The sequence below is a fragment of the Podarcis cretensis genome, assembly GCF_951804945.1.
Source record: "Podarcis cretensis genome assembly, chromosome: 1".
In the NCBI taxonomy this organism is placed as follows: Eukaryota; Metazoa; Chordata; class Lepidosauria; order Squamata; family Lacertidae; genus Podarcis; species Podarcis cretensis.
This window is the reverse complement of record NC_137170.1, coordinates 49,912,458-49,937,367: the sequence shown is the minus strand read 5'-3', so window position 1 is coordinate 49,937,367 and position 24,910 is coordinate 49,912,458. Positions and strand designations below refer to the sequence as shown.

Below are 24,910 nucleotides of genomic sequence, written 5' to 3'. Positions count from 1 at the left end.
TCCCTCTTGTTCCAAAATTTCCCAATACTTCGGCCATTTAGCCTCCATATTGAGTTTTTTCTGAGCCTTTGCTTCCATTGGTGACAGCCATGTTGGGGTTTTATTTTCTAGCAAATGCTTATATCTTATTCAAACGTTAAACAATGCTTTCCTAACAATATGGTTTTTGAACGCTTTATGTGCTTTAACCTTATCATACCACAGATATGCATGCCAACCAAATACATTATTGAAACCTTCCAAATCCAACACATCAGTGTTTTCAAGAAGCATCCATTCTCTCAGCCAACAAAATGTGGCTGATTCATAATAAAGTTTAAGGTCTGGCTGGGCAAATCCACCTCTTTCTTTAACATCTGTTAATATCTTAAATTTTATACGAGGCTTCTTGCCCTGCCAGACAAATCTAGAGATATCTCTCTGCCACTTCTTGAAACAATCCATTTTATCCAGAATTTGCAGTGTTTGAAACAAAAACAACATTCTTGGCAATACATTCATTTTTATCACAGCAATTCGGCCTAACAGCGATAACTTCAAATTTGACCATGTTTCTAAATCCTTTTTCACTTCAGTCCAACATTTTTCATAATTATCTTTAAATAAATTCACATTCTTAGCAGTCATGTTTACCCCTAGATATTTCACTTTCTTAACCAGTATCAATCCTGTCTCCTTCTAAAACTTATCTCTCTCAATCTCAGTTAAATTTTTCTCTAGGACTTTAGTTTTCATCTTATTCAACTTAAAGCCTGCTACCTGACCAAATTCTTGAATCAGTTCTAATACTCTTTTAGTGCTTGATTCTGGCTCCTGTAAAGTCAGTACCAAATCATCAGCAAATGCTTTCACTTTGTACTGTTTGGCTCCCACTTGTATACCTTTTACCAATTGGTCCCTTCTAATCCTATTTAACAAAACTTCCAGGACCGATATAAAAAGCAATGGAGAGATTGGGCAACCTTGTCGTGTTCCTTTCTCAATCTTAAATTCTTCCGTCACTACATTGTTCACAATTAATTTAGCCTTTTGTTCTGAGTAAATTGCACCTATACCGTTTCCAAAACCTTGACCAACCCCCATCCCCAATAAATTCTTCCTCATAAAACTCCAGGAAATATTGTCAAAGGCTTTCTCTGCGTCCACAAAAATCAAAACTGCTTTAGTATTAATCTTCACTTGTAACTTTTCTAAAATATTAATCATCAATAAGTTTTTTAAGAGCGCTGATAGGAAGGCACAGTTTTTCTTAAGTGGAAGAAAATAAACCACCGCTTCTTGTTAGAAGGAAATTGTATATTTAAAATGTTCTTTTTCTTTCTCAACAAATTCTGGATTAGAGAGAATATAGAATATTCTATATTCCAAAAGCATCTCTGAACTATGGCTTCCAAAATCTCTGTATGCATATCAGTATTGTGGAAGGCGCATATTTGAGGCATATTGATTTCACTCAAGTACTGTCAATAAGTTTTCTGTGGTTATTATTGTAAAGAAAAAGCCTTAAGCTGTTAAGACCGAACAGTCTGGTTGTTTTCAGCTGCACTGATTTGATAAAGTTACAGTTTTGACCTCTTAGGTGTGGTTTTTTCTTTTTTTTGCACATAAATATGGGACAGACCACAAATACTATTGAAGACATTTGCAGCTTACTCATCAATATTGTTACCACAACTGGGTGCAACATGAAAGAATATTCAATTAATGCATAAACAACAATTAAATACTAAATTAAATTCAGCAAAGTAAGTACAATTAATCACAGAAAGAGGCAGCTAAAAAGAGCAAGGCAGGTTTCCACCAGCACCCACTTAAAGACACTTTAAAAATGCATAAGCAGACAAATAAATTCAGCACTTGCCATATTTTTAAGGAAGGGGATACTTAAAATGGTGCATGTGTGATTTATACTTCTACATATGGCTCCTGATCTAACACATGGATTTAATTTCAGTTTTTAAAAAAGATAAGATTTGCCATATTGCATGCGCCTACAGCAAAGAATTCAATTTGTGTTGTGCTTCATTGTCCAGTTCTATGGAGCACATCCTTCTTTGGTATCTGCAATAAAATATTCACAGATTAAATAAAAAAGGGGTATACGGGTTAAATATATTTAAGATACCACATGTCAAGTTGGCCATAAATACCCCTTGCTTATGTAGGAGGCTTGCAATTGTGTCCTAATTGGAGTTATGCCATATGTTATTTTAGACTTCCGTGTTGCCCAGGTCAGATTTAGCAGTTAAAGCTAAAAGAGGATTGATTCTCCTTCTTTAATGTCTGTCAGGAAAGGAACAAACTTCATTTGACAACCTCTTTTGCAATGCCAGAGGCAACACTGAGGATCTGGGGTTCTTAAAGCTTACCTGGGGGAAAGTTCTCAAAGTTCTCTGTTCTCCTTATTGTTATGGTATATCTTTTATTGGTTAGGACTAACTTATGTGTGAAAGAATAGTTCATCCCACCTGCTGCTTATTTAATTTTATTCTTGAGTAATATTACATGTGGACCATTGAGAGAGCTGGAAGGAACAGAGACAGGAATTCCTTTGCTCTCATTTCTCTTTCTTAAAGAGCCCTCCAAAGTGCCCACACCGCTTCCACTAACAGCTTTCCCTTCACTCCCACAGCTCCTGGTTGAATCCTGTCTCTCAGCAATTGTCTGCTCAGGGCAGATTACAGCTATATAAAATGCACTATTAAAATCAGTTAAAACAATTCATTTTTTGATAGCAGAGAGCAGTGTGAATACACCACTGCAAATGAGAGGTGGTTTGCCAAGAGATCATAGAGTTATCTCCTCTGCTCCCCATATTTTCCTGCAGGAATAGGGAGTTTCTCCATAGTAGAGGTCTCCTCTTACATGTTCCAATCCCTGCCTCCTGCCAACTTGGTATATACCATATTTTTCGCCCTATAGGACGCAATTTTTCCCCTCCAAAAATGAAGGGGAAATCTGTGTGCGTCCTATGGGGTGAATGCAGGCTTTCGCTGAAGCTTGGAGAGCGAGAGGGGTCGGTGCACACAGGAAGTTTCAGGAAGCTATCAGCAAGCCTGGGGAGCCCGTGGGAGTTCCTGCAGGGCTCCCTAGGCTGCGGATAGCAGCCTGCTTGCCCGGAGCGCGGGGCGCCCTGAAGCAGAGCGCCTCACGCTTCAGGAAGCTATCCGCAGCCTGGGGAGCCCGCGGGAGTTCCCGCAGGGCTCCCAAGGCTGCGAATAGCAGCCTGCTGCACGGAGCACGGGTAGCGCTGAAGCAGAGCGCCCCGTGCTTCAGGCAGACATCGGGCAGCCCCACAAGCTCGGGGGACAGCGGGGAGGCACAGCGCCGCCATCCCGCTGTTCCCCGACCTGGTTTTGGGGGGGAAATAAAGGAAAAAATGTTTTCTTTTATTTCCCCCCCAAAAAACTAGGTGCGTCCTATGGGACGAAAAATACAGTAGATTATACCAAGATTATGTATATAGATTTCCACAGTTACTCTTGGTTGTTAAATGCACAATTATAAAGCAGGAAGGGTAGATTATTGTATTTATTTACTACATTATATCCAATTTCTCCACCCCAAGAAGTTCAAAATAGCACACATGGCTCTTTGCCCCTGTATTTTATCCTCACAACAATCCTGTGAGGTAGTTTAGGCTAAGAGATAGTGACTGGCCCAAGATTATCCAGTGTGTTTCATGGCCAAGTGAGTATTTGAACCCTGGTCTTCCAGCTCTCTAACCAGGGCCTGAGTTGTTTAGGTGAAGGGACAGGGAGAGATGCTCAGGTATGGAAGGAATATGTTCTCCTTACTTCTACATTAGGTGATGAAACTGCCGCAACAGTAGGGCTTGGTTTGGTATAATTATGATAAAAGTAACAATATATTTTAATTATTTGTCCATGAAAAATGATTGAGACAGGAAATACCTTTTCCTGCATGAGCCACTTTTTTTAATCTGGAAAATATATCTCTTTGTCCATTTATTTATTTCCCCCTCAGGCATAATGCACACGTCTTTGACAATGGTAAAAGCTTAGACAAGCATGGAAATGGTCAAATGTTCTTATCAAGCAGAGATTGCCAGTCATTTAGGCTGTGTCGTCTCACACAGACCTTATCAGAAGGTAAAATATCTTCTCTGCCTTTTAAAAACGTGTCTTAATTGTCTCTTTTAAGACCCAGCTCCAGTCTCAGAGGGTGCTGCTGCTTCAAGGAACTGAAAGCTTGAACCGAGCCACTCAGAGCATAGAGCGTTCACACCAGATTGCTGCAGAGACAGATCAAGTTGGTACAGAGATCATTGAAGTACTTGGGGAGCAGCGGGAGCAGTTGGACCGCACCAAAGGCAGAGTACGTGGAAAGCTTTTTTTGTTGTTTCACATGTTCGGAATAAACACATGCCAATTCAAACGCAATAAGCTTTTTTAAAACACATACAGTCATATCTTGGTTCTCAAACAGAATGCTTTCCAAGAGTCCATTCGACTCCCAAAACTGTTCGAAAAGTAAGGCACGGCTTCCGATTGGTTGCAGGAGTGTCCTGCAGCCAATCGGAAGCCACACAGGAAGTTCAGCTTCTGAAAATCGTTTGAAAACCAGAACACTTACTTCCAGGTTTCAATCGTTCATGAACCAATTTGTTTGGGAGCCAAGGCGTTTGAGATCCAGGGTATGGCTGTATTGGTAAAAAACTCTGTAATGAGCACATAATTTCACATCCATCCCAAAATAAGATAAACTTCAGGGTTTCTTTTTAGATCTGCACTTTTACAAGTCTGCTCATGCATCTGATTTCCCTCAAGCCTCCTTGCTGCCCTCATGCAAGGTTTCTCTTCCCTATTTTGGGTGATTTCCCAGCTCAGCAGTCCACTTTCAGCAGCACAACTCCCATGTTTCAGGATAGCCTCTGATTCTTCAGAGAGACTTTGCAGGAGATGTGGAGTGGGAGGGAGAGAGATTGCAAACAACCTTCTGTTGTATCAGATGTAGGCCAGTATATCTAAAACAAGTACAAACTCCGTAATTTTGTTTCTATGCTGGCTGAATAACAGGGCTGCATGTACATACTGACATTCTGCAAGAACCCAAGAAATGCACAAAATATTTGTTGCACCGAATCTCTGCTCACATTTTTTCTAAAACCAAGTTTTAGCCTTATGGTTGTGAATAGATGCTTGAAATTGCGTGACTGAGGCCTGCTGAAATCTGAGAAGCCTGCAGATTTGCTGAATAAGTTCAAGTGGTTGCTGGTGGGGCTTTGGTGTCTTCAGAGCTCATTGGCCCTCCTCATGAGAGGAAAATCATGGCAAATTATACAAAATAAGAATTGCGCAAATTTGCCCAGTTAACATAACTGTTATGGGTTGAAGAACTCACAGTACAGTGGTGCCTCGCAAGACGAAAATAATCCGTTCCGCGATTCTCTTCGTATAGCGGTTTTTTCGTCTTGCGAAGCAAGCCCATTGACAGCTTAGCGGATTAGCGCTATTAGCTGTTTAGCGGCTTTTAGCGATCAGCTGAGAAGCGGCTTATCAGCGGAACAGCTGACAAGCGGCTTAGTGGCTTAGGAAAAGGGCGGAAAAAGCGGAAAAACCCCGCAGGAACTCACAAGATTTTTTCGTCTTGCGAAGCAACCCCATAGAGAAATTCGTTTAGCGAAGCGCCTCCAAAACGGAAAACCCTTTCGTCTAGCAGGTTTTCCGTCTTGCGAGGCGTTCGTCTTGCGGGGCACCACTGTATGTAAGATTTCTCTTGCATTATACCTGTTTGCATGTGCTTAAGCCCCATTGGGGATGTTCCATTTGCCTGGGCACAGAATTTCACCATTCTTAGTACAGAGTACACATAGCCATGGTTAAAAATGACTACTTGAGACATACTAGCCTGTGCGAACATGGTAGCAGTACAGATATTTAAAACGAGTTAATCATGCCCTTGCATCATAAGTCTATTCTTATGATGCCACGCTTATTGACTGCACCTTAGGAATAAGCATTTAAGCAAACGTGCTTCAATTTGCATGTGCTTGAGCCTCATGCTGTGTACTTAATTTGTGATGCTGACCTTCAGGGACAGGTATCCATGAGCACAAACTCAAGTTGCAACCTAATAGTAATAAATGTTGTTGTTGTTTTTTCCTTTTTAGCTGGTGAACACGAGTGAAAATTTAAGCAAAAGTCGAAAGATATTGCGCGCCATGTCAAGAAAGTAAGATGCCACTTAAATAATCAGTTATTTTGAGACTTGGATTGAATGTGGGGTTTTTTTAATGTACTAAGTGCCAGCAGTCTGATTCCAGTGTGGTTCAAATGCAGCCCATCACGTTTATACAGATTTGGCCAGTCCCAAAATGTTCCCTGGTGCCCAAACCCTGCCTTCTCATCCTTTCATGGATCCTGAGTGTTGATGAAATAGCATTTTCTAAAAACTGTGTGGAACAGGTACCATTTCCCCAAAAAGAATGCTGCCTTGAAGTGAAAACAATCAATTACCTGCTTTGCCAGGGTGTTCCCTGTAGGTTAACATGCTTGCAAAGCAGACCCTGGCAGCCATCTGATCTAAACACTGACTCATCAGCTGGTGAGTAGAGTCTAGTCCTTCTGGATGCTGCCTTGCCCACTCTGATAGGTCAGCTTTGACAGGTGGGCAGGATCAGTCACCTGAAGTCATCATGTCATATGATTGACAGGTGGACAGGGGCACCAACCTACCAAAAACGGTCTTTGGGGGTGGAGGAAAGTAAAGATCTCGTCCGCTGAACCAAAAAGATTCCTCCATCTCTGCGCTAGAGAGAGTCAAAAGTGAAAGCACTCAAGCAGCTCTTACTGTGGTTCCTTTAAATGTGCTTTTCTCTAGACTTCTTCAGTTTACAGCCTTAATCTCCCCAACTACCCAGTACATCCTAGCCCTTATATATCCCAGTTGCTAAATTGATTCTCACTGTGAACGCAAAAGAAAGCAAGGGAATGAATGCACTCAGAAAACATTTATTATTATTATTATTGAGCTAACTGTACAAAGGGAAACATAACCAAGACAGTATTCCAGAAGATAGTGACTTTCAGTTGTGTTCTCTTGCTGAACTACAAGATACGTCTGTTAACAGCCACAATTAGGTGTGAAGCATGCCTATTCCTCTCTATGGTGCATATTCCAGATATTTTCAGAAGTTTCTGGCCCATTATTTGGCTAACTACATAACTGCATATAAGTACTTCATGCTTATAGGAAAGGGGGAGGGGGTGAAGGTTATGGGAAAATGTTCCTGAAAAATCAAAGGATGTTTTATGCTCATTTCAGGAGAAACTTTTTTGGCAGAATGCTGAATGAGGAGAGAACATATTGCACAATTGCACAGAAGCAACCTGAAAGTTTCTGAGTGGGCACTGGATACACTGCTGCCTTGGGGTTGCCATCAGGTGATAACAAAGCAGCATGTGGTGCTACTTTCCCAGCAGTACAGCAGGGAAGAGCTGTTTGGGGTAGTATCTCACAACTTTCAGATGATGCAAGCAAGCAAAAATGCAGTATAGACTCAACTACAGTTGCAGTGAATCATGGTTTGCTGTGATATCTGAATTGAGTTTTTATCGTGCTACAAATTTGTTTCTGTATCTTTTTTTGTGACAATCAATATTTTCTTGAAATTGTCACCTAGCAGCTGGTTTGTCACCAGCTTTTCAAGGTGTTAACTTATTTTAATTGCTGCTTTCCTGAATGTTTATATATTAAGTCAGATACTAATACATTTATGTGATTTTAAGTTAGCTTTTTATAAGGAATCCCAGGAACAATGCCGGTTTTGCTGAACTCAAATATAAGTTCTTGCTACTCTTCCCTTTTATTATTTCCTCAACATGGGATACAATCCTATATGCACTCACCTGGGACTAAGTCCCAGACTTTCTAATGCGTAAATACACAATAGCTTTCACTGTTTAAATATGAAACGATGCTTCTGTCTCATCTAAGTGAGAATGATTTCCATGGGCAACATTAAATGCAAATAAGATTTTTTGTAAACCCAAATAAATCTCATGTCTTATCTTTCCTTCTAGGGTTATGACAAACAAACTGTTGCTCTCCTTTATCATCATTTTGGAGTTAGTCATTCTGGGAGGTGTTGTATACTACAAATTCTTCAGCTGAATCTTCTTGACACACACACAGCTGTTTTCAGGCCTTCCATCTATCTTAAGGACTGTATTACAATCATTGCCAAGGAACAGCTCTTCAGCAATGAAAGTGGATTTTATTTACTACAGTTGAAGGACAATACTAGTGTGTTGTCAGGTCTTAACAGCATGTTCGTTTGAGAATGCTGCAGGGCTACTGAGAGGAAATGTATCTGTAAAGAAAGAAGGAGGGCAGTGAAGGGATGGTAAGTTTTTGTATAATTGCAAAGTAATAAACATTCACCTAAGCCGATGTGTTGTCTAGCTTGTAATACAGCGGTTTGGTCACGCAGTGGGAAAAGTAACAAGTCTCTCCAAAACTGGTGAACACTTCAGACTGTGGTATAGTTGGGTTTTAGCCAGTCCATTTGAGTGGATCAGCAGATATGTACATAATGCCCATTTGAAGCATCTGTTGATCCTTGAGGGTCCTTGAGGGTCCTACATCCGTACTTGCTCTTCACTGTCAGATTCATCTGGTGAACTGGGTGTTGGGAGATCATCAAACATGATGTGTGCTCCTTCTCTTGTCTGCCCAAAGCATGTAGCAATCACATCTACTGCAAGGTTAACTGTTGCATTCACTTCCTCCTGTGAATCTCCAAGCAGTGGATTTACTTCTACAAGGTCCATGGCTGAAAGCAGGCCTGGGAAATTAAAGACACTGAGTTACATGGAAGACACAGAACTTAAAGCATCACTTCAGCCCAAGGGCAGATGTGGTCCACAGATGTGGTTTTGTATGAATGAATCCAAGGTTCCGCCATGCATTGACTGAAATAAATTATTGCTGTTTTAAAAGTACTGCAGTATTTAGCATAATCTTATCTTGGATTTCCTTTTCAAACTGCGGCCCAAAAGCAATGATAACTGCTAGCCAGTTTGGCCCTGTTTCTAGGTTATGTTCTTGCCAGTAGCATGCAACATTGTTATAGTTAAATGTTTTAAATGATGCTGCTACACGGATCCTTAGTGTTTTAAGAGTGCCTAACAGCTATAATTAAACTGGATAAAGAGTCAAGTGAGAGATATTAGGTTCCCACCTCCCCTTGCTATGGAAGCTGCCAAGGTCCTGATAATGGAGGCTGCAAGGGAGCCTCAATGAAGGCAACCTGATGATAGAGCAGCTAAAACTATTGTTCCTGTAAGCAAGCCTCGTTTCATATGGGGAGTTTGTTAGGCATAGCTTTTAGCTGTAATAATTTAAACATTTGAGTAAAGTTGGTTTTTGTCTTGTACTAACAAGGAAGTGCAATTTTGATGTCTGAAAGCACCTGAGAACTCTCCTTATCCTTACTACTGTCCATTCCAATTTATCCTTGTTAATTTCCTTAGCATGGGGTGAATTAAGGAAGAGAACCTGAGCTTCTTTCTCATTTACACTCCGACGTTTTAAATAAACACTGAATACTTTTGTAATACAGCTGCCATGCAAGTGTTTACTTGTATCATGTTATCCAAAGCTGAAAGTAAAATGTGCTTGTCTGGTTCTTACCTGTGTTATGTATTTCCTCTGAAATGTACATGCCTTCACGATATGTTAATCCACCCAAGACAGGAGTCCCTGTTGCTGGAGCCAGAGTTGGGTCAAAGGCATCAATGTCAAAGCTCAGGTGGATTGGTCTTTGTCCTCTGTGAAGGAGAATCACGTTACAATACAGGTATAACCCATGTGAAATAAATCACATCATGGTAACTGGGGACTGATCAGTAGGATATGACAAGCTGATCGTTCGCTGACACGTGAATAGGTTAAGTATTTTTTGCCTAATGCCGCTTCCCAAAATGCCCATCCTCAAAAAAGTTTTACCTGCCCAGAAGGTGGTCGAATGTTCTTTCCATCACTTTGTGGATTCCCAAACGATCAATATCTCTCGTTGAAAAATACTGGATGCCATAGTTCTTCAAAATAAAGCTGTTTAAAAAGAAAAAAATGTTTAAAGCTATAATGTTATGCAACATACCTCTTACTGATGGCAGTAGGCCGAGTACGTATTTTTTTAAAAAGTAAGAAGAAAGTTCTCCCAGTTCAGATATCCTGTACTTACTGTTCAGCAGGGTCAACATCTCTGAGGCCAATATATACAATATCTGATCGTGAAAGGCAGGGCTTTAGCCAGGAAAATCCAGGAAGCAGCGGCACCTATAGAGGGATAGAAGAATTAACATAGTCCTGGATGTTTTACACTAGGCTTGTTTACATGATGGTGTAGTGGTGATGCATAATGAACACCATACTCAACTGTGTCAATACATAAACATTTGGACCTTGAAGCTGTTTTGGCCAATACGGGCCCAGCTGTCCTACACCTGACCTCATAGCGCAGTGCTTTGCTTGCACAATTCAATTTCAAACAGCACAGGCAAAAACGGGTCACCTGACTGTGATTGTGGCACTTTGTGTTTGATAGGTGGGTGGTGTTAACCACCTGACTTTAGCCACAAGTTGGCATACATGGTTCTCTCTTCATTCTGATCTCACAACTCCATAAGGTGGGCAAGTCACCTTCTCTCCTTCTAACCTAAGGTCACCCAGTGAGTTTCATGGCTGAGCTGAGAATTGAACCCTGATTGCCTATATCTTAGTCCAGAAGAACAAAAAGTATCTAGCAGTTGAAAGGGAGTTATTGTGACTGCAATATGCTGTTTTCTAAATGGGGGCTGCATGTGAGGAAATAGGAACACATCTTTTATGCTAAAATCATGTCCAGCATAGGGCAGAGTCTGGTGTTCCCAGCTAGGTTCTATGCAGACATCAATAATAATTGAACTACCTGTCTCCTTCTGGGGGTTATTTCTATAATGTTCTAGATTTAAAATTAAATTGCTCAAGATTGTAGGGTAAGTTAAGATTGGACTTTAATGCCTGCCTTACAAACATGGTACAAAACAGAATTCATAAAATCTATTTTATAGCTGTCCAGCATAATCCCCACTTACTTTATCTTGAAGTTCTCTTAAAAGGAATGAGACTGGCTGTCCATGGAGATTTCCTGATGGGGTTGTGAGTGGAGTGTTAATGTCAGCATGTGCATCAACCCAGATCACACATAGGTGTGGGTACTGCCTTGAGTGACCACTGATTGACCCAAGCGCTAAACTGCAAAAATAAAAATAAAAAATCAGATTCAGATTTTTATCAGTCCAGTTTACTTCAAAAGTTTCTTGTATTAATTTAAGTTTGGGTTAATACACTGAGAAAATTGTGAGTTTTACAAAGGAATTTGACAGCTGTACAGTATGTGTGATAATTATATAACCTGGTTCCTGGTATGCTAAAAAATGCGAAATCCACAATAAATTCTACCTAAGGGTTGTTGGGGTTCTTTTTGCAGCTGTTGGAGGTTGCCTTTCTGGCAAAGCTAAAGCAGTTTACCTGTGCCTCATATCTGGTTCTTACAGGCACTGATAGATACCTTGCTGTGCCTCCTCTGAGAACAATAAATAAAACAAGTTCATTTACTAAATGAACTTAGTGTGTGTGTGTGTGTGTGTGTGTGTATACATACAGTCACATCCTTTTATAAACAGTACCCATCACTTCATAAGAATATAAGGACAGCTTTGCTGGATCAGACCAGATGCCTTTGGGAAAGCTTACAACCAGCAGATGAAGACAAGAGCCCCCTCCCACTATTGTTCTCCAGCAACTGGTATGGTAGAGGGATAGCTCTAGAGCAGAGTTTCCAAAATTTGGGTTTCCAGCTGTTCTTGGACTACTATTCCCCTCATCCCTGACCACTAGACATGCTGGATGAGATAATGAGAGTTACTAGTCCAAAAATAGCTGAAAACTCAAGTTTTGGGAAACCCTGCTCTAGAGGATCACAAGGCTGCAAATAAGAGACCTCCAGTGATGGGCTTCATCAGAGAGCTCTGCAATATCCTGTGGCCCCAGAGATGCTCTCACAGGGGACTGAAGATAGTGCCATTATTCTGGGATAAATCCCTGAGATCTGGCAGCTCTCCAAGCCTAACAAAAGCCTACTGTGCATGCTTATTATTGACCATTATTTTATATCAGGCAAAACTGATTCATATTTGCCACCAGGGGACAACAATTTAACACTTGACAGTGGCCTGTCACTTTCAATCAGTCAACAGGAATTTGAACTAACGGATACAGTTGAGGAGTGAACTTTACCCAAAGCTCTTTGAGACTTATTTCATTCAAGAGACCATCTTCCTCACGGATCCATCCCAACTCACCTGTGATCTCCTCCAATGGTTACACAGCTATGACCAGCGGCAACAGCTCCATTCACCGTGTCTGCCAGAACTTGGCTAGCTGATCCCACGGAGCGTGGGTTTATGATTAGGTTGTTGTAGAGATCATCGTTGGGCACCTGGGTGAAATTTAAATCTCCAAGATCATACACCTGGCAACCTGGGGGAAAAGAAGAAAGCACATAATTGCACTTGCCCAGTCCAGTGACAGGAAATACTGGTGGTTAGTATTAACTTGGTTAATGAAGGTAGGTAAACAGCTGCTTTGCAACCGTGTTGCTCGTTATTCAAGGATCCCATAGGACAGGCTTCCTCAAACTCGACCCTCCAGATGTTTTGAGACTATAATTCCCATCATCCCTGACTAGCTAGGCCCTGCTAGCTAGGGATCATGGGAGTTGTGGGCCAAAAACATCTGGAGGGCCAAGTTTGAGGAAGCCTGCCATAGGACTTGGATAATAATCCCACCTTCATATTTGTAAGAGAAGAGTAGACATGTTGACCAATGTCTGGATTTTCACTGCACCCAAACACTTTATTCAGAAGCAGGGGCAGAGCAAGTTTGTGCTAATGTAATTTGCTGCTGGTGCCCAGACTTTGTGGGCAGATGTGTCACTGTGTTCAACAACAGGGCTTGCCACTGAACAGCAGCTTTGCCACCATCCCATAGGTCACACCCATGGCTGCTGTGTTAGAAATACAGTCAGTCCGTGCATTCCCCTGAACCAGTCACTACTTCAGCTCCTACACACACCCTCTCCTTTGGTTAAGGTAATTGGGCCTCAGCAGTCCAGGACTTGCAATACCACTCCTCTCTTTCATCATTCCCTGATGAATGTCATCTTCCCTCGGACTTCGGGAAACCCTAAGCCTTTGCTATTTATAGGCCTAATATCTATATGGTGTGAAGTGTTTGCAAGCCCCTGCTCCCATTCTATGGCTGCCTACATGTTTGAATAAGGAAATATTTTCAAAACAAGGGCATAATACCACCATTGTTTCTATCTTGATTCCTGCCCACCTACAAACTTAAAAAGATTTGATCAGATGGGAGTATAGTCATTTACAGGAAATCTGGGATAGCTCAGTCGGGAGAACATGAGACTCTTAATCTCAGGGTCATGGATTCAAGCCCCACGTTGGGTTATTGCACTACAGGGGGTTGGACTAGATGACCCCTGTGGTCCCTTCCAGCTCTACAATTCTATGAAAGCTTCACTGTAGTAGAAAAACAGATTAAAGACACATTAAAGTGAAATTTAAATGTTAACTGAACCCCACTAAACTAACTTTACATTTCTTGCTTTAGCTTGTTACTTTATACTGGAAAATTGGATCAATATTTAAAATATTCCTTATATCCACATCATTCTTTTACACAGAGCTCTCCACGATCTCGCATCCAGTGTGCTGACCAGATCCGCACTTCTTTAGCTTCAGTAAAGCTATAGCTTCCAGTGTTCTCAGATTAGCCATAAAATAAGTATCTTCAGTTAACAAGACCCACCTCCCCAAAATGATGGGGTAATCCATGTAGTACATTTAGTGTGATTATTACATAAGTGCAAAGGGAATAACAGCACAGGCACACAAAACACAGTTAAAGATTAACAAAATGAAGACTGGTCACCAAACCTACTATATATTTTTGGCACTGTGCTCTCTTTATCTCAAAAGGATGATCAGCCCAGATAAAACCCACATCATTTGGCATTACAATGCATTCAAAATCAGTCAGTCTACAAACTTCAAACCTGCAAAGTTGCATCACAACCTGATGCAATGGCAGTGTACTAGGTCATCATGTGCAGATAGTATTACTGTGCTGAAGCCTTGAGACACAGTCATCTGACACCAGGCCTGCCTCTTCTATAGGTTGGCTGCGCAAGGAGTTTCTGGCAAGGAGCCAGGAGAGATAGAAAGTGTAATTATGAAGCCATTTATATTCAGCTAGTTTCACTTACTTTATCCCTTTAAGGGTTTCCCCCCCCTCCCTCCTGCTTTTTGTTTGCAGCTCTCCCCTGAACAAGACCAAATAAATGGAAACCAGGGAAACACCCATGTTCCCATGATCAGCATTTATCTATCCTATGAAATCTGAGCTCTCTCCTGAGCAGAAATTATACTGATGTGTCAATACTGTATGCCGATTGCTCAAAAAGGGGGGGAATTGGCACTTGCTTTAATATTTGATTTAATCAATACTGCAGGGTGTGTTGCAGGGGCTTCCACTTTAGGGGGCAGAAGGGACTTCAGCCCCCACAATATTTCTAGGGTACTGTCATCCCCCAGCACCTCCAGCGAGTGCAGGAGGCGTGGAGGGCCTTCACACTCCCCATTGCAAATGCCAGAGTACTCTGGCAATCCTCAAAGGGACACCTGTGTGTCCTGGCCGGGGGGGGGGGGAGCACTGCACAATGCCCCCTCCTCCCAATTTTGGGACCAGCTCTGTGCGCCTGGTGTGATCTCAATTGCATGTGAACCTTATAGCTTCATTTGCTTCCAAATTATCAAGTCTCGTTAAAGCAAACTGAAATGGCCTGTGCTTGACAGCTATGTAAATTAGGTTTTAAAGCCAATTTAAGCAAAGGCAAAAATTCCTAGCTATGCAGAGACACCAATGGGTGTATTGCACGTTATGTAACAGACTCTGACGTTTATGTATGTCAATAGAAATGTTACAAAAGAAAACTCCAATGTGGCACTGATAAGTTGATTCATTGGCAAGCATGACAACAATGTGATGGAGGCTCAATAGAAACAGGAAGTTGAGACGACACTATAGAAAGCAATTGTCCCTTTTTCTATGTTTTTGTGTACGTACACTATTCATCTTGCTTTGCCACTTCATCATAAGTTGGGAGTGAGTCACAACTGCTCTTCCATTCTTTTGAATGGATCTAATTTTCATTTGTGAGATACGTAACAATACCTTGTGGCTCTGGAATTTGTAACTGCAAGGTTTGCTCTAACATAACCAAGCTGAAAAGATTAGTTAGTGAATCATGTGACAGAATTAACCTTGTTTCCTAACAAGAAGCAGAGGTTAAATCTGCACTTGTCTGGGTTGCAAGGATTGCTCAAGAGAAGCATACTTTCATCAGTTGATGACATCACGTTTACCATACTTCACAAGTCACAGCCACTTTCTCTAAACTACTGAGAAAGAGCTTTCAGTTATGAAACTACTGCTGTTAAGTCTTGTCTGTACTTCTGTATCAGAAGGAGGAAAGCTGTACCAATCTACAGCAAAGGCAAAGTATCTAAAGGTGCTACAGGAATTTTTATTTTTTAGTTACCAAATACACTTGGACCCTCTGCTCTTCATTTTTCAGCAGCTTTATAACAAAGCTTCTTTTTGTTCATCCCCCCCCCCCAAAGAACAGATAAACAGAATCAATCTCTTCTGAAAGGTGTGGAAGAATACACATGACAAAGAGCAAAATTTGGTAAATTTTGAAGCTCTTATATGTGTTTTCCAATGCACTTTTGGATGTTCCAAATCCACCCCAGATTAAGGTTACCAGATTTTTTTCAGAGAATCTGGGGACACTTTTTTATTTTTGAAAAGAGAAAAAAAGTTATTTTTAAAAAGTTATTTTTAAAAAATATTAAGAAGTAATATCTTCTCTTCTGCGGTCTCCTGTCATGCAGCCTTCCTCTGGGCCCCGGCCTGCTCTCTTGGAGTGCTAGCCGCCATGGAGTAGGCTCAGGTCGGGCCTGGGCTCGGCCACATGTCCTTGCCCTCCCAGTGTCCTCCTACCTCTCCTGTTCAGTGGCAGCTGCGGCGGCAGCAGTGCGGCAAGGTTGGGGCTCCCCTCTTTTTTCTCCCTCCCTCCTTTCTCTCTCTCTTTTTTCTCCCTCTCTTCCTTCTCCCTCCTTTCTCTCTCTCTTCCTTCTCCTTCTCTTCTACTCCTTCTCCCTACGTCAGCTCCAGGGTTTTCCTGGCCCCGGAGTGCCAGTGGGCAGTGGGCCAGGTGGCTGGGCACTCTTGCGCCTGGCTCGATTTGGGTCGCACGGAGGGGTGTCAGCAGTTCCCCCAGTTGACACACTGGGTGTCCCTGGTTCCCCCTTGGCAGTGGCAGTGCCAGCAGCAGTCTCAGCAGCCTGGAGCCAACCTGGTAGCACAGTTGGCTCTGGCTGGCTTCAGAAGCAGCTTGCTGCCATGGCGCCCGCCATTTTGCCTCGCTGGAAGTCCTCATATGAAGTGTCTTGTGCCGTTGAACGAATCACACAACATTCATTCCCTACTAATAAATCTACCACACTTAAAATATAAATCCGGGGACATTAAATGAAATCTGGGGACATTCTGGGGACGGATTTTGTCCGGGGACAGATTTGTAAATCCGGGGACTGTCTCCAGGAAACGGGGACGTCTGGTAACCATACCCCAAATACCAGCAGTAGAATGCAAACAGGGCCAATGCACAGCTCAATTGCAAGTCCTAGCTCATAGCTATCTAAAGCAGTGGCAGGCAGTTGCCTAATGCATAGACTACTTTTTGCATACAGTCGTACCTTGGAAGTCAATCAGAATCTGTTCCGGAAGTCTGTTCAACTTCCAAAACATTCGAAAACCAAAGCGCGGCTTCTGATTGGCTGCAGGAAGCTCCTGCAGCCAATTGGAACCCACAGAAGCTCCGTCGAATGTTTGGCTTCCAAAAATAGTTCTCAAACTGGAACAGTAACTTCTGGGTTTGTGGCGTTTGAGAGCCAAAACATTTGAGAACTAAGCTGTTCGAAAACCAAGGTATGACTGTATTTGCAAGGAACACAAGTTGGTCTAAACATTTTCCCTAGTGCTTTGATCTTCTTGCTCAGAACGAAGCTGTAGTTGCACCTTTCATACAACATCAAAACCCTTTTCCCTCGCCATATTACAGCTGGAGAGGACTCCAAGGGCAGATTAAATTTGGCTCCAGACTGAGGGTACTCCACTCCTGCTTTCAGGGCACTTTTGGAACACAACTAAAAGGGTACTGTACCACAATGGATTTTAGCTGTGCAGTGTTACTTCAATGCCCTCTCCTTTCCTTGCATGCTCCCCGCCCCCCTGCTAAATCTGCTCTGGGGAATTCTCCTACCCTCTGCAGCAGATTTAGGGTGTATGTGGGGAGAGGAGAGGGGAGGGAAGTGACTCTAGCGCAACAGCTTTTAGCTACACAGCATAACTATTTAGTTTAATACCACCCATGGAGTTTTGTAGCAGATTTTGAACAGCTGATGGATCTGCATAGTTAGTTGCCTAATCTACATGGTGGTACCTTGGTTTATGAACTTAATCCGTTCCGGAAGTCCATTCTTAAACCAAAGCATTCTTAAACTAAGGCATGCTTTCCCATAGCAGCAGGGGATTCAATTTACAAATGGAACACACTCAACAGGAAGTGGAACATGTTCATATTCCAAGGCAAAGTTCACAAACCAAAACACCTACTTCTGGGTTTGCAGCGTTCCTAATCCAAGTTGTTCATAAACTAAGCTGTTCTTAAACCAAGGTACTACTGTATATGCTTTGACAATCATTTGAAGTATTTTCACAATTCACACTGTATGTTTTTTGAAACTCACAATATGAAAAAAAACTGTACACTGTTTGTGAGGATGAGTCAAATGGCTATAACAAACATATCCAGATCAGACAATTAACATTAAGATCAGTTCAGATGGCAAATGTTTCAATATGTTCAATGTTTCAGGAAACTGAGATGCCTGATCAATCAACTTTTTTCATTCCTGATATAATAGCACAAATCCAATTTTTGTGTGAATTGCAGGTAGGGTACCTGTAAGATGGTGACTAATGCTGAGTCACAGAAAAATAACTACACTGATTTAAAAGGGTTTGGCTAAAATGACAGCTGTGCTGCCAATTACATAACTTTCTGGAAATCAGGCACTGCCAGTAGAAGAGACTCATAAAGGACATTAGCACATACCTCTCATTCATCCATTCATTCACTCACTCACCAAAACCACAAAAGGAATATACTAAGACTTAGCATCGAAAGAAGTCCAACTCAACACAGTGAATTCAAGTTATTGGATACAGAAAACTATGAGCTTTAGGCCTGGTTTTGGTAAATAAACAGCTTCAGTCACTCTGTGAGACGTCTAACCGTATATACATTATTTACACAATGGGCCCCTCGTGATTGGCTAATTCCGAGCTGCTCCTTTAGGCCAATCAGGTCGCTGATTCACTTCCACCTGGATTGGGTGGCTCCTGCGGACCAATCAGACTGCTGCATTCTGGATCCTATTGTTCTAGGATTCAGTACATAACACCTCCCATCAAAATGTCTTACGCCAACTGTGCCTTAGGGCAGCTTCTGCTTTTATTTGAACCCAAAATTCCAAAAAAAACCCAAACCAATTTATCTAAGCTGAAATAAGGACATTGCCTCTGGCTACACAAGCATTTCATTCTCTGCATACAGACAAAGAAGAAAATTTCTGAGGAGGAAAGGGAAGGTCACTCTAGGAGCCTCTTGAGTTCCTTTGCCTCCTTATTGAGAAGCCCATCAGAGAACACATGCCACCTCTTTCATATGTACATCAGGCTTCAAATTGAGAGGGCTTTCCTCTCAAAGAAAGGAGGTTTGTATTTCTGCAGAGAGTGCCAAATCTCTCCCAACAGCTAACTTTTGCATTAAAGAGACTCACTCAGTCATGGGGGTGGGGGAGAACTCACTAACCTTCTCTATGAAAAGCAATTGTTGGGGATGTAGCTTGGTGGTCCCCGGCATCTCCAAGTGGGACTTGCCTGAAACCCTGGAGAGTTACTATGTGGACAAATACTGAGCTGGAGCGATCAGTGGTCTGACTGGGTCTAAGGCAGCCTGCTATGTTCCTACGGGAGAGGCGGTTTCTTTCAAAATAAACCTCTTACTTACCCATGCCAGTCAGCTTCCCCACCAGCCCTGCATTTCTTATGGCTGCTGGACCGTGATCGACTCCTCTCCTTTTCTGGAGGAAGACAAAACAGGAAAGGAGCGGTGATGCTATGCGCGCCTCCGGGAAAGCGGAGAAGCGGACGCCGCTGAGTCACAGCGCCGAAAGAGAAGCGCGTGGAAATTTCCACGCTCGGGAAGCCGGTTGCCCGGTGCGCGCAGGAACACTCCCCCGCCCGCAGCTAACATTGATCCGACCGTCCTTCCCTTTAAAGATATACGCATCTTAAAACACCCCCCCCCAGCAAGACAAAACATATCACTGTGCGGATCTTAAGGATTCCATCCCTGCCCCAATGACCACGTGCGGTCCTCCTCCAGCATTATGGCGAAGCGTCACTCGCCCCAAGGCGGGCTTGGGCCTCACGGATCACCCCCAGGCGGGAGGGAGGATGCTGTCCTTTTAGAACGTAGATTAGTTAAACCGCGGCCTCCCTGGTCTTAGCCCAGCACTCTAACCACTACACCAGACTGCCTTTCCTTTTCTGTCTCCCCTCCCCTTGCTCTGTTCCTCCTACCTGCGCTCGGCTGCAATAGAGTTACAGCCTTTTACTTTGAGTGAAGGCCCACCTATCCCTCTGTCTCCAACACCCAAACACCGCCTCGTTCCCCCCCCTTCCCCGCAGTGCTCACTCACCTGTCCCCTGGAGAAAGGGGCTCCGATGAGGGCCACCGAGTGCGCCGGTCTCTTCTGGACTTGTATCGAGGAGCCCGCCTGCTGCTTGAGGAGCCGCGCGAAGCTGCTGCGAAGCGACATGACGGAGGTGATGATGTGCACAGCACCGAGGAAGAGGAACCGGATCGCTCGCTCCTTATAAGCAGCCGGCTCCGCTAGCTGAGCAGGCGAGGCAGCGCACACGTCCGGCCCTTTCCCCGCCCCGATGCTTCTTCGCCCGCCCCCTGGCCGCCTCCCCGGGCTGCTCTCGCCATCCGGCCAATCGCCGCGCAGCTCCGCGGAGGTGTGCCTCCGAGTGCCCCCGGGGATGCCGAGACCCCGGGGCAGAATCGTGACCAACCTGCTTTGGCTGCCTTTGGGACGCACGTCCCCCTCTCTCCACACACCCCTCCCGCACACACCCCTCTCTTCTCCTGCTGCGGGTCGCTTGCCCTTTCAGAGTTATTCCATGCACGCCATGCTCATCTACATTTCTTTTAAAAATATATTTGTACTCCCCCCACCACGCCCGTCCAAAGGGTCAAGCAAGACATTTCAAAGACCATTTGTGAAGCCTGGACGGTTCACACTGAATTGCATCATCTCTCAATCTTCAAGTAAAGAGGTGCGTTCGGACACCCACACCCACACCCCTTTTATATACCATCTTTTCCTCCAGGAGATCATGATATTGTTCACGGTTCTCCACCCCCACCCCCATTTTATTCTCACAACACCCCTGTGAGGTAGGGTAAGGTGAGAGACTGTGGCTAGCCGAAGATCACCCAGTGAGCTTCATGGCTGAGTGAGGGCTCTAACCAGGCCCGAGTCCAACACTCTAACCACTCTTATCACTGACCCTCACAAAACCATAATCCACACGGGCCTGAGGATTGGAAAAGATAGCATAGCTCGAGGGAAGAAACGCTACTACATACTCCCACACTGCAACTGTTAAACCATTTTTGCTCCATTACTATTTCCAATGCTATGGCTTGGCTGTTTTAGGGGTTTCCGTTGTTCCCAGTCCTGAAATCTATTGAAGGATGCTACACAAGTGTTTGAAATCAATCATCAAAATAAAGGTAAGAATTAAAGAAATAGGATACTTTAATTCCAGTTAGAAGTCGTAGGATTGCAGTGGGAGATAAATCTATCGCCTTGCTTGAGGAACAGGGGCTATTCCTGTTTCTAAAGAGATTTCCTTTGCCTTCTTGAGTGGCACCCATTGCCGTGCAGGATCTCGAAGTCTTCCCGCCCTACAATCTGCTGCTTGGACTGCAGGCGCGGGGCATGAACCCAGTACCTCGTCGTACGTGCGAAGCGTCGCCCCTCGCTGGTCCGCCCTGGGAGTCCGCCTCTACCGCCCCGCCCCCAGCGCTAGGTCCTTGAGATAGGGACGGGGCAGCCGGACTCCAGCCAGCTCTCCGATTACCAAAGCTGGCCGCCTTCCAATCAAGAGCCCGGGACCACTTCCTATCTCTCGACTGCCATCTCTGGAAACGTCCTGGAGCCAGTTCCCACCCGGCTCCTTCTCTATATATCGGCACTTTTCAAAGTTTCGCGGTCTAATCAAAGCACACTACCTAGTTCACACACACACAAACAGAGAGAGAAAAGTACCCGCCTCACAATTTTTCTCCTAGGGAAAAAAACGATGAAAGGGCGCGACAGACATGGATCATCTTAAACAGACGCTGCTGTGAAAAGCTCATAAGCCGCTATTCTGCAGGGTCCCGTCCCCGTCCCCCCCGGAACTCGGGTCTTGCCGGCTGCCACGCGCCCATTCTGACACACGCGCGACACTCCTGAGTCACACAAAAGGGCCTGGAACCGGCAGCCGCGCAGCATTCCGGCCCTGCCATTGCCCCAGTTCTCTCCCTTGCGCACTCGCAAGCACCCTCCCAGCTCTCCTGGCTTAAAGGAGTACCAATCAATAATAACAAAACGCTTTCCTGTGTATTAGCCTATGTTCTACAAGAGATCATTATCTTAAAGCAAATTATATAAATCTGGTCTTCCTTATGAATTACAGATTTTATTCTGGATACTCTCCAAAGAGCTTAGCCATGTTGGCATATAAGCAGGATATCATAGAACCATAGAATTGTGGAGTTGGAAAGGATCACGAGGGTAATCTAGTCCAACCTCCTGAACCAGAAGCCATGGCCCTGAGATCAAGAATCTCATGCTCTGCCAACTGATCTATCTATCTATCCAGTGCTTTTTTTCTTTAAAAAAATGTTTAGGGGTACTCTCATTTTGCTACTCATATTGAAATACTGCGGCTCAATGAGGCCAAACTTAGATTCACAAAATGCTTAGGGGTATGCGTACCCCTGCGTACCCCCCCTGGGGGGGGGAGTGATCTCTCTTTCTCTCTATATATAAATGTGTCATTCAAAAGTAAGTCCTACTGGTTTACTCAGCCAGGTTTACTCCCAGAAAAATGGTGTAGCATTGCAGTCTCAGTATAGTTCCACAAACTTAGTTTTCTCTAGATGTTATCATACGCCTAATTCATAGGTTCCTCTGAGTTAGATTAAAAGATATGAAACTGCCTTATATTGAGACACAACTATGTACTCTCCAAATCAGCACTAGATTCCTCACTTCATGGAAACCTACCATTCAGGACATGGAAAAACACCTATCAATCTTGTAATTATCACGACTTGCTAGTGGATAATTCAGAGTAATTAAAACAAACCTACCCTGTGGGCTGCAGCTCAGGGTCTGGGAATTTGTCACCCTCCAGATGTCAGCTGTTTACACACCATACATTTAAAGCTTATTTAGAGCACATCTTCCCCAAAGAATCCTGAGAACTGTAGTTAGTTAAGGGTGCTGGGAATTTTGTTTAAATTGTACACTGGATATTTTTTTTGTTGTTCATGTAAATTTTAAAGAACATGAATGTATTTCATGTTCTTTTTATGGTGAAGATACACCCTAGACTTGTTAAGTATATAAAACAGACAAGATAGAAATTGCATAAGTGCAAAACGTCTATCACATCATAACACACATTAAAAAGTTACAATTAATAGAAAACCTGAAACAACAGAGCAATATAATGAATTATGTATGTCTATATGCAACTTAATATAGAAACTGATAGATGTACTAATGCAACTGCCATGGTAGTAAACTCCGAGGTTGCTGTTTGATGTAAATAGCAAGTTTGATTCTACTCTAAACAGTGAAAGTAGCCCTTCTATTTGTTTCATCCACGGGAGAAGATTACAATGAAAATAGTGAAATCCATGTTTACCTGGAAGTAAGTCCAACTGCATTCAGTGGGTCTTACTCCCAGGTAACTATGCATATAGCATTTCTGCACATAACTCCATTTTTCCAGGAACATCTGCACGCTAGTTGTCCCACAAGAAAATACTTCAGTTTCATCTCCAATGAGCTCCTGATTTAGTTAAGCTGGGGCTGACACACAGGGTGCGGGAGGAAGGGGGTAGTTAGACCACCCCACCCCACCCCACCCCACAGGAACCATAACCCCTAGATTCCCAGCTTGTTTGTTTGTTTTAAAAAAAGAGCAAGTTTTGCAGAAACTGAGGCATGAGGAAAAGTGTCCAGGCATTATTCTTCTAACTTTTTGTGAGAAACTAGCCTACTCTTTTTCAGTGTTTTATTACCCCGCTCAGGGCCGGATTTAGGTTTGAAGCTACTGAAGGTAATGGGGCCCTTCATATGTCCAGCTGTCCTTTGTCAACAACAAATTGTCGCTGTTTTTTGTGTGTTGAATGGTAATTTATGGACCTAATAGGTATCTAAAGCCATTTGCACATAACAAAATATGTATTTTATCAAAGTATTTGTTGAGATTAAGAAGTATATTAATAGTGAAATACAATTAATAAAATGTATATGGGGGGGGGGCAAGAGAGAAGGGCCCTAAGCTATAGCTTGTTTAGCTTACATGAAAAAAATTGCGGGGAATTTGCTTTTTCTTCTGAGAGTCTACTTGAAATTGTTTGCCACATTATTCGCCCGAGAATCCGATAGAAGAATTGGACTTCCGGTAAAATAAGAATGTGGGTGGCGCTGTGGGTTAAACCACAGAGCCTCTTGGGCTTGCCGATCAGAAGGTTGGTGGTTCAAATCCCCGCAACGGGGTGAGCTCCCGTTGCTCAGTTCCTGCTCCTGCCAACCTAGCAGTTCGAAAGCACGTCAAAGTGCAAGTAGATAAATAGGTACCACTCCAGCGAGAAGGTAAACGGCGTTTCCATGCGCTGCTCTGGTTCACCAGAAGTGGCTTAGTCATGCTGGCCACATGACCCGGAAGCTGTATGCCGGCTCCCTTGGCCAATAAAGTGAGATGAGCACCACAACCCCAGAGTCGTCCGTGACTGGACCTAATGGTCAGGGGTCCCTTTACCTTTAAGAATAAGAAGGGAAGGAAGTTATAAAATGGCATTCTTTTCATTTTTAAACTGGGATTCTTAACAGGTAGATAGCCGTGTTCGTCTGCTGTAGTTGAAACAAAACAAATAAAACAAGTAAAAAATAAATCCTTCCAGTAGCACCTTAGAGACCAACTAAGTTAGTTATTGGTATGAGCTTTCTGAAGAAGTGTGCATGCACACTAAAGCTCATACCAATAACTGACTTAGTTGGTCTCTAAGGTGATACTGGAAGGATTTATTTTATTTTATTTTATTTTTATTTTTTATTTTATTTTATTTTATTTTATTTTATTTTGTTGGGATTCTTAACGTTACGTAACATTCGTCGCTGACGTCATCCGTCATCCTTTACCTCAGAATTTACATTTTGCGCGTCTCTTTGTGTCCCAGGCATTGTCTGGTCCCTGCCGAAGCGGGACCAGACAAATGGCCAGTTTAGGTGTAGCCTGGGAATGAGAAGAAAAGCGCGGACGGATCTCATGGGCT

The 24,910-nt window shown here is 43.2% G+C and overlaps 2 protein-coding genes across 5 annotated transcripts in view; one reads left to right on the top strand and one right to left on the bottom strand.

Annotated features, from left to right (window-relative positions):
• VTI1B (vesicle transport through interaction with t-SNAREs 1B) overlaps window positions 1-8,415 on the top strand; it is a 13,461-nt gene extending 5,046 nt beyond the window's left edge. The window contains exons 4-6 of the mRNA XM_079995632.1: window positions 4,165-4,338; window positions 6,134-6,195; window positions 8,046-8,415. Of these exons, the coding sequence (XP_079851758.1) occupies window positions 4,165-4,338; window positions 6,134-6,195; window positions 8,046-8,136 (327 nt within the window). The 3' untranslated portion in view covers window positions 8,137-8,415. The remainder of the gene's footprint in view (window positions 1-4,164; window positions 4,339-6,133; window positions 6,196-8,045) is intronic.
• ARG2 (arginase 2) lies at window positions 8,363-24,910 on the bottom strand. 4 transcript variants are annotated; one of them, XM_079995594.1, is made up of 9 exons: window positions 24,777-24,910; window positions 19,983-20,088; window positions 19,289-19,361; window positions 12,372-12,549; window positions 11,103-11,262; window positions 10,211-10,305; window positions 9,973-10,077; window positions 9,658-9,794; window positions 8,363-8,809 (listed from the first exon to the last, which is right to left on the bottom strand). In XM_079995594.1, the coding sequence occupies exons 3-9, from the start codon at window positions 19,290-19,292 to the stop codon at window positions 8,604-8,606; spliced, it is 885 nt and encodes a 294-aa protein (XP_079851720.1). In that variant the 5' UTR covers window positions 19,293-19,361; window positions 19,983-20,088; window positions 24,777-24,910; the 3' UTR covers window positions 8,363-8,603. The 4 variants fall into 4 exon arrangements, with proteins under 4 accessions (XP_079851720.1, XP_079851717.1, XP_079851718.1 ...); XM_079995591.1 differs by lacking the exon at window positions 24,777-24,910 and adding an exon at window positions 21,633-21,788; XM_079995592.1 differs by lacking the exon at window positions 24,777-24,910 and adding an exon at window positions 21,633-21,733 and having other exon boundaries at window positions 19,983-20,085.

Coding starts and splice junctions, on each gene's coding strand:
- ARG2 (XM_079995591.1), bottom strand. CDS start 21,715: ATGAGCTTTTCACAGCAGCGTCTGTTTAAGATGATCCATGTCTGTCGC. Junction 11,263..12,371: donor ACCATTGGAGGAGATCACAG/GTGAGTTGGGAT, acceptor TTATTTTTGCAG/TTTAGCGCTTGGGTCAATCA. Junction 8,810..9,657: donor AGAGGAAATACATAACACAG/GTAAGAACCAGA, acceptor TTAATTTCCCAG/GCCTGCTTTCAGCCATGGAC.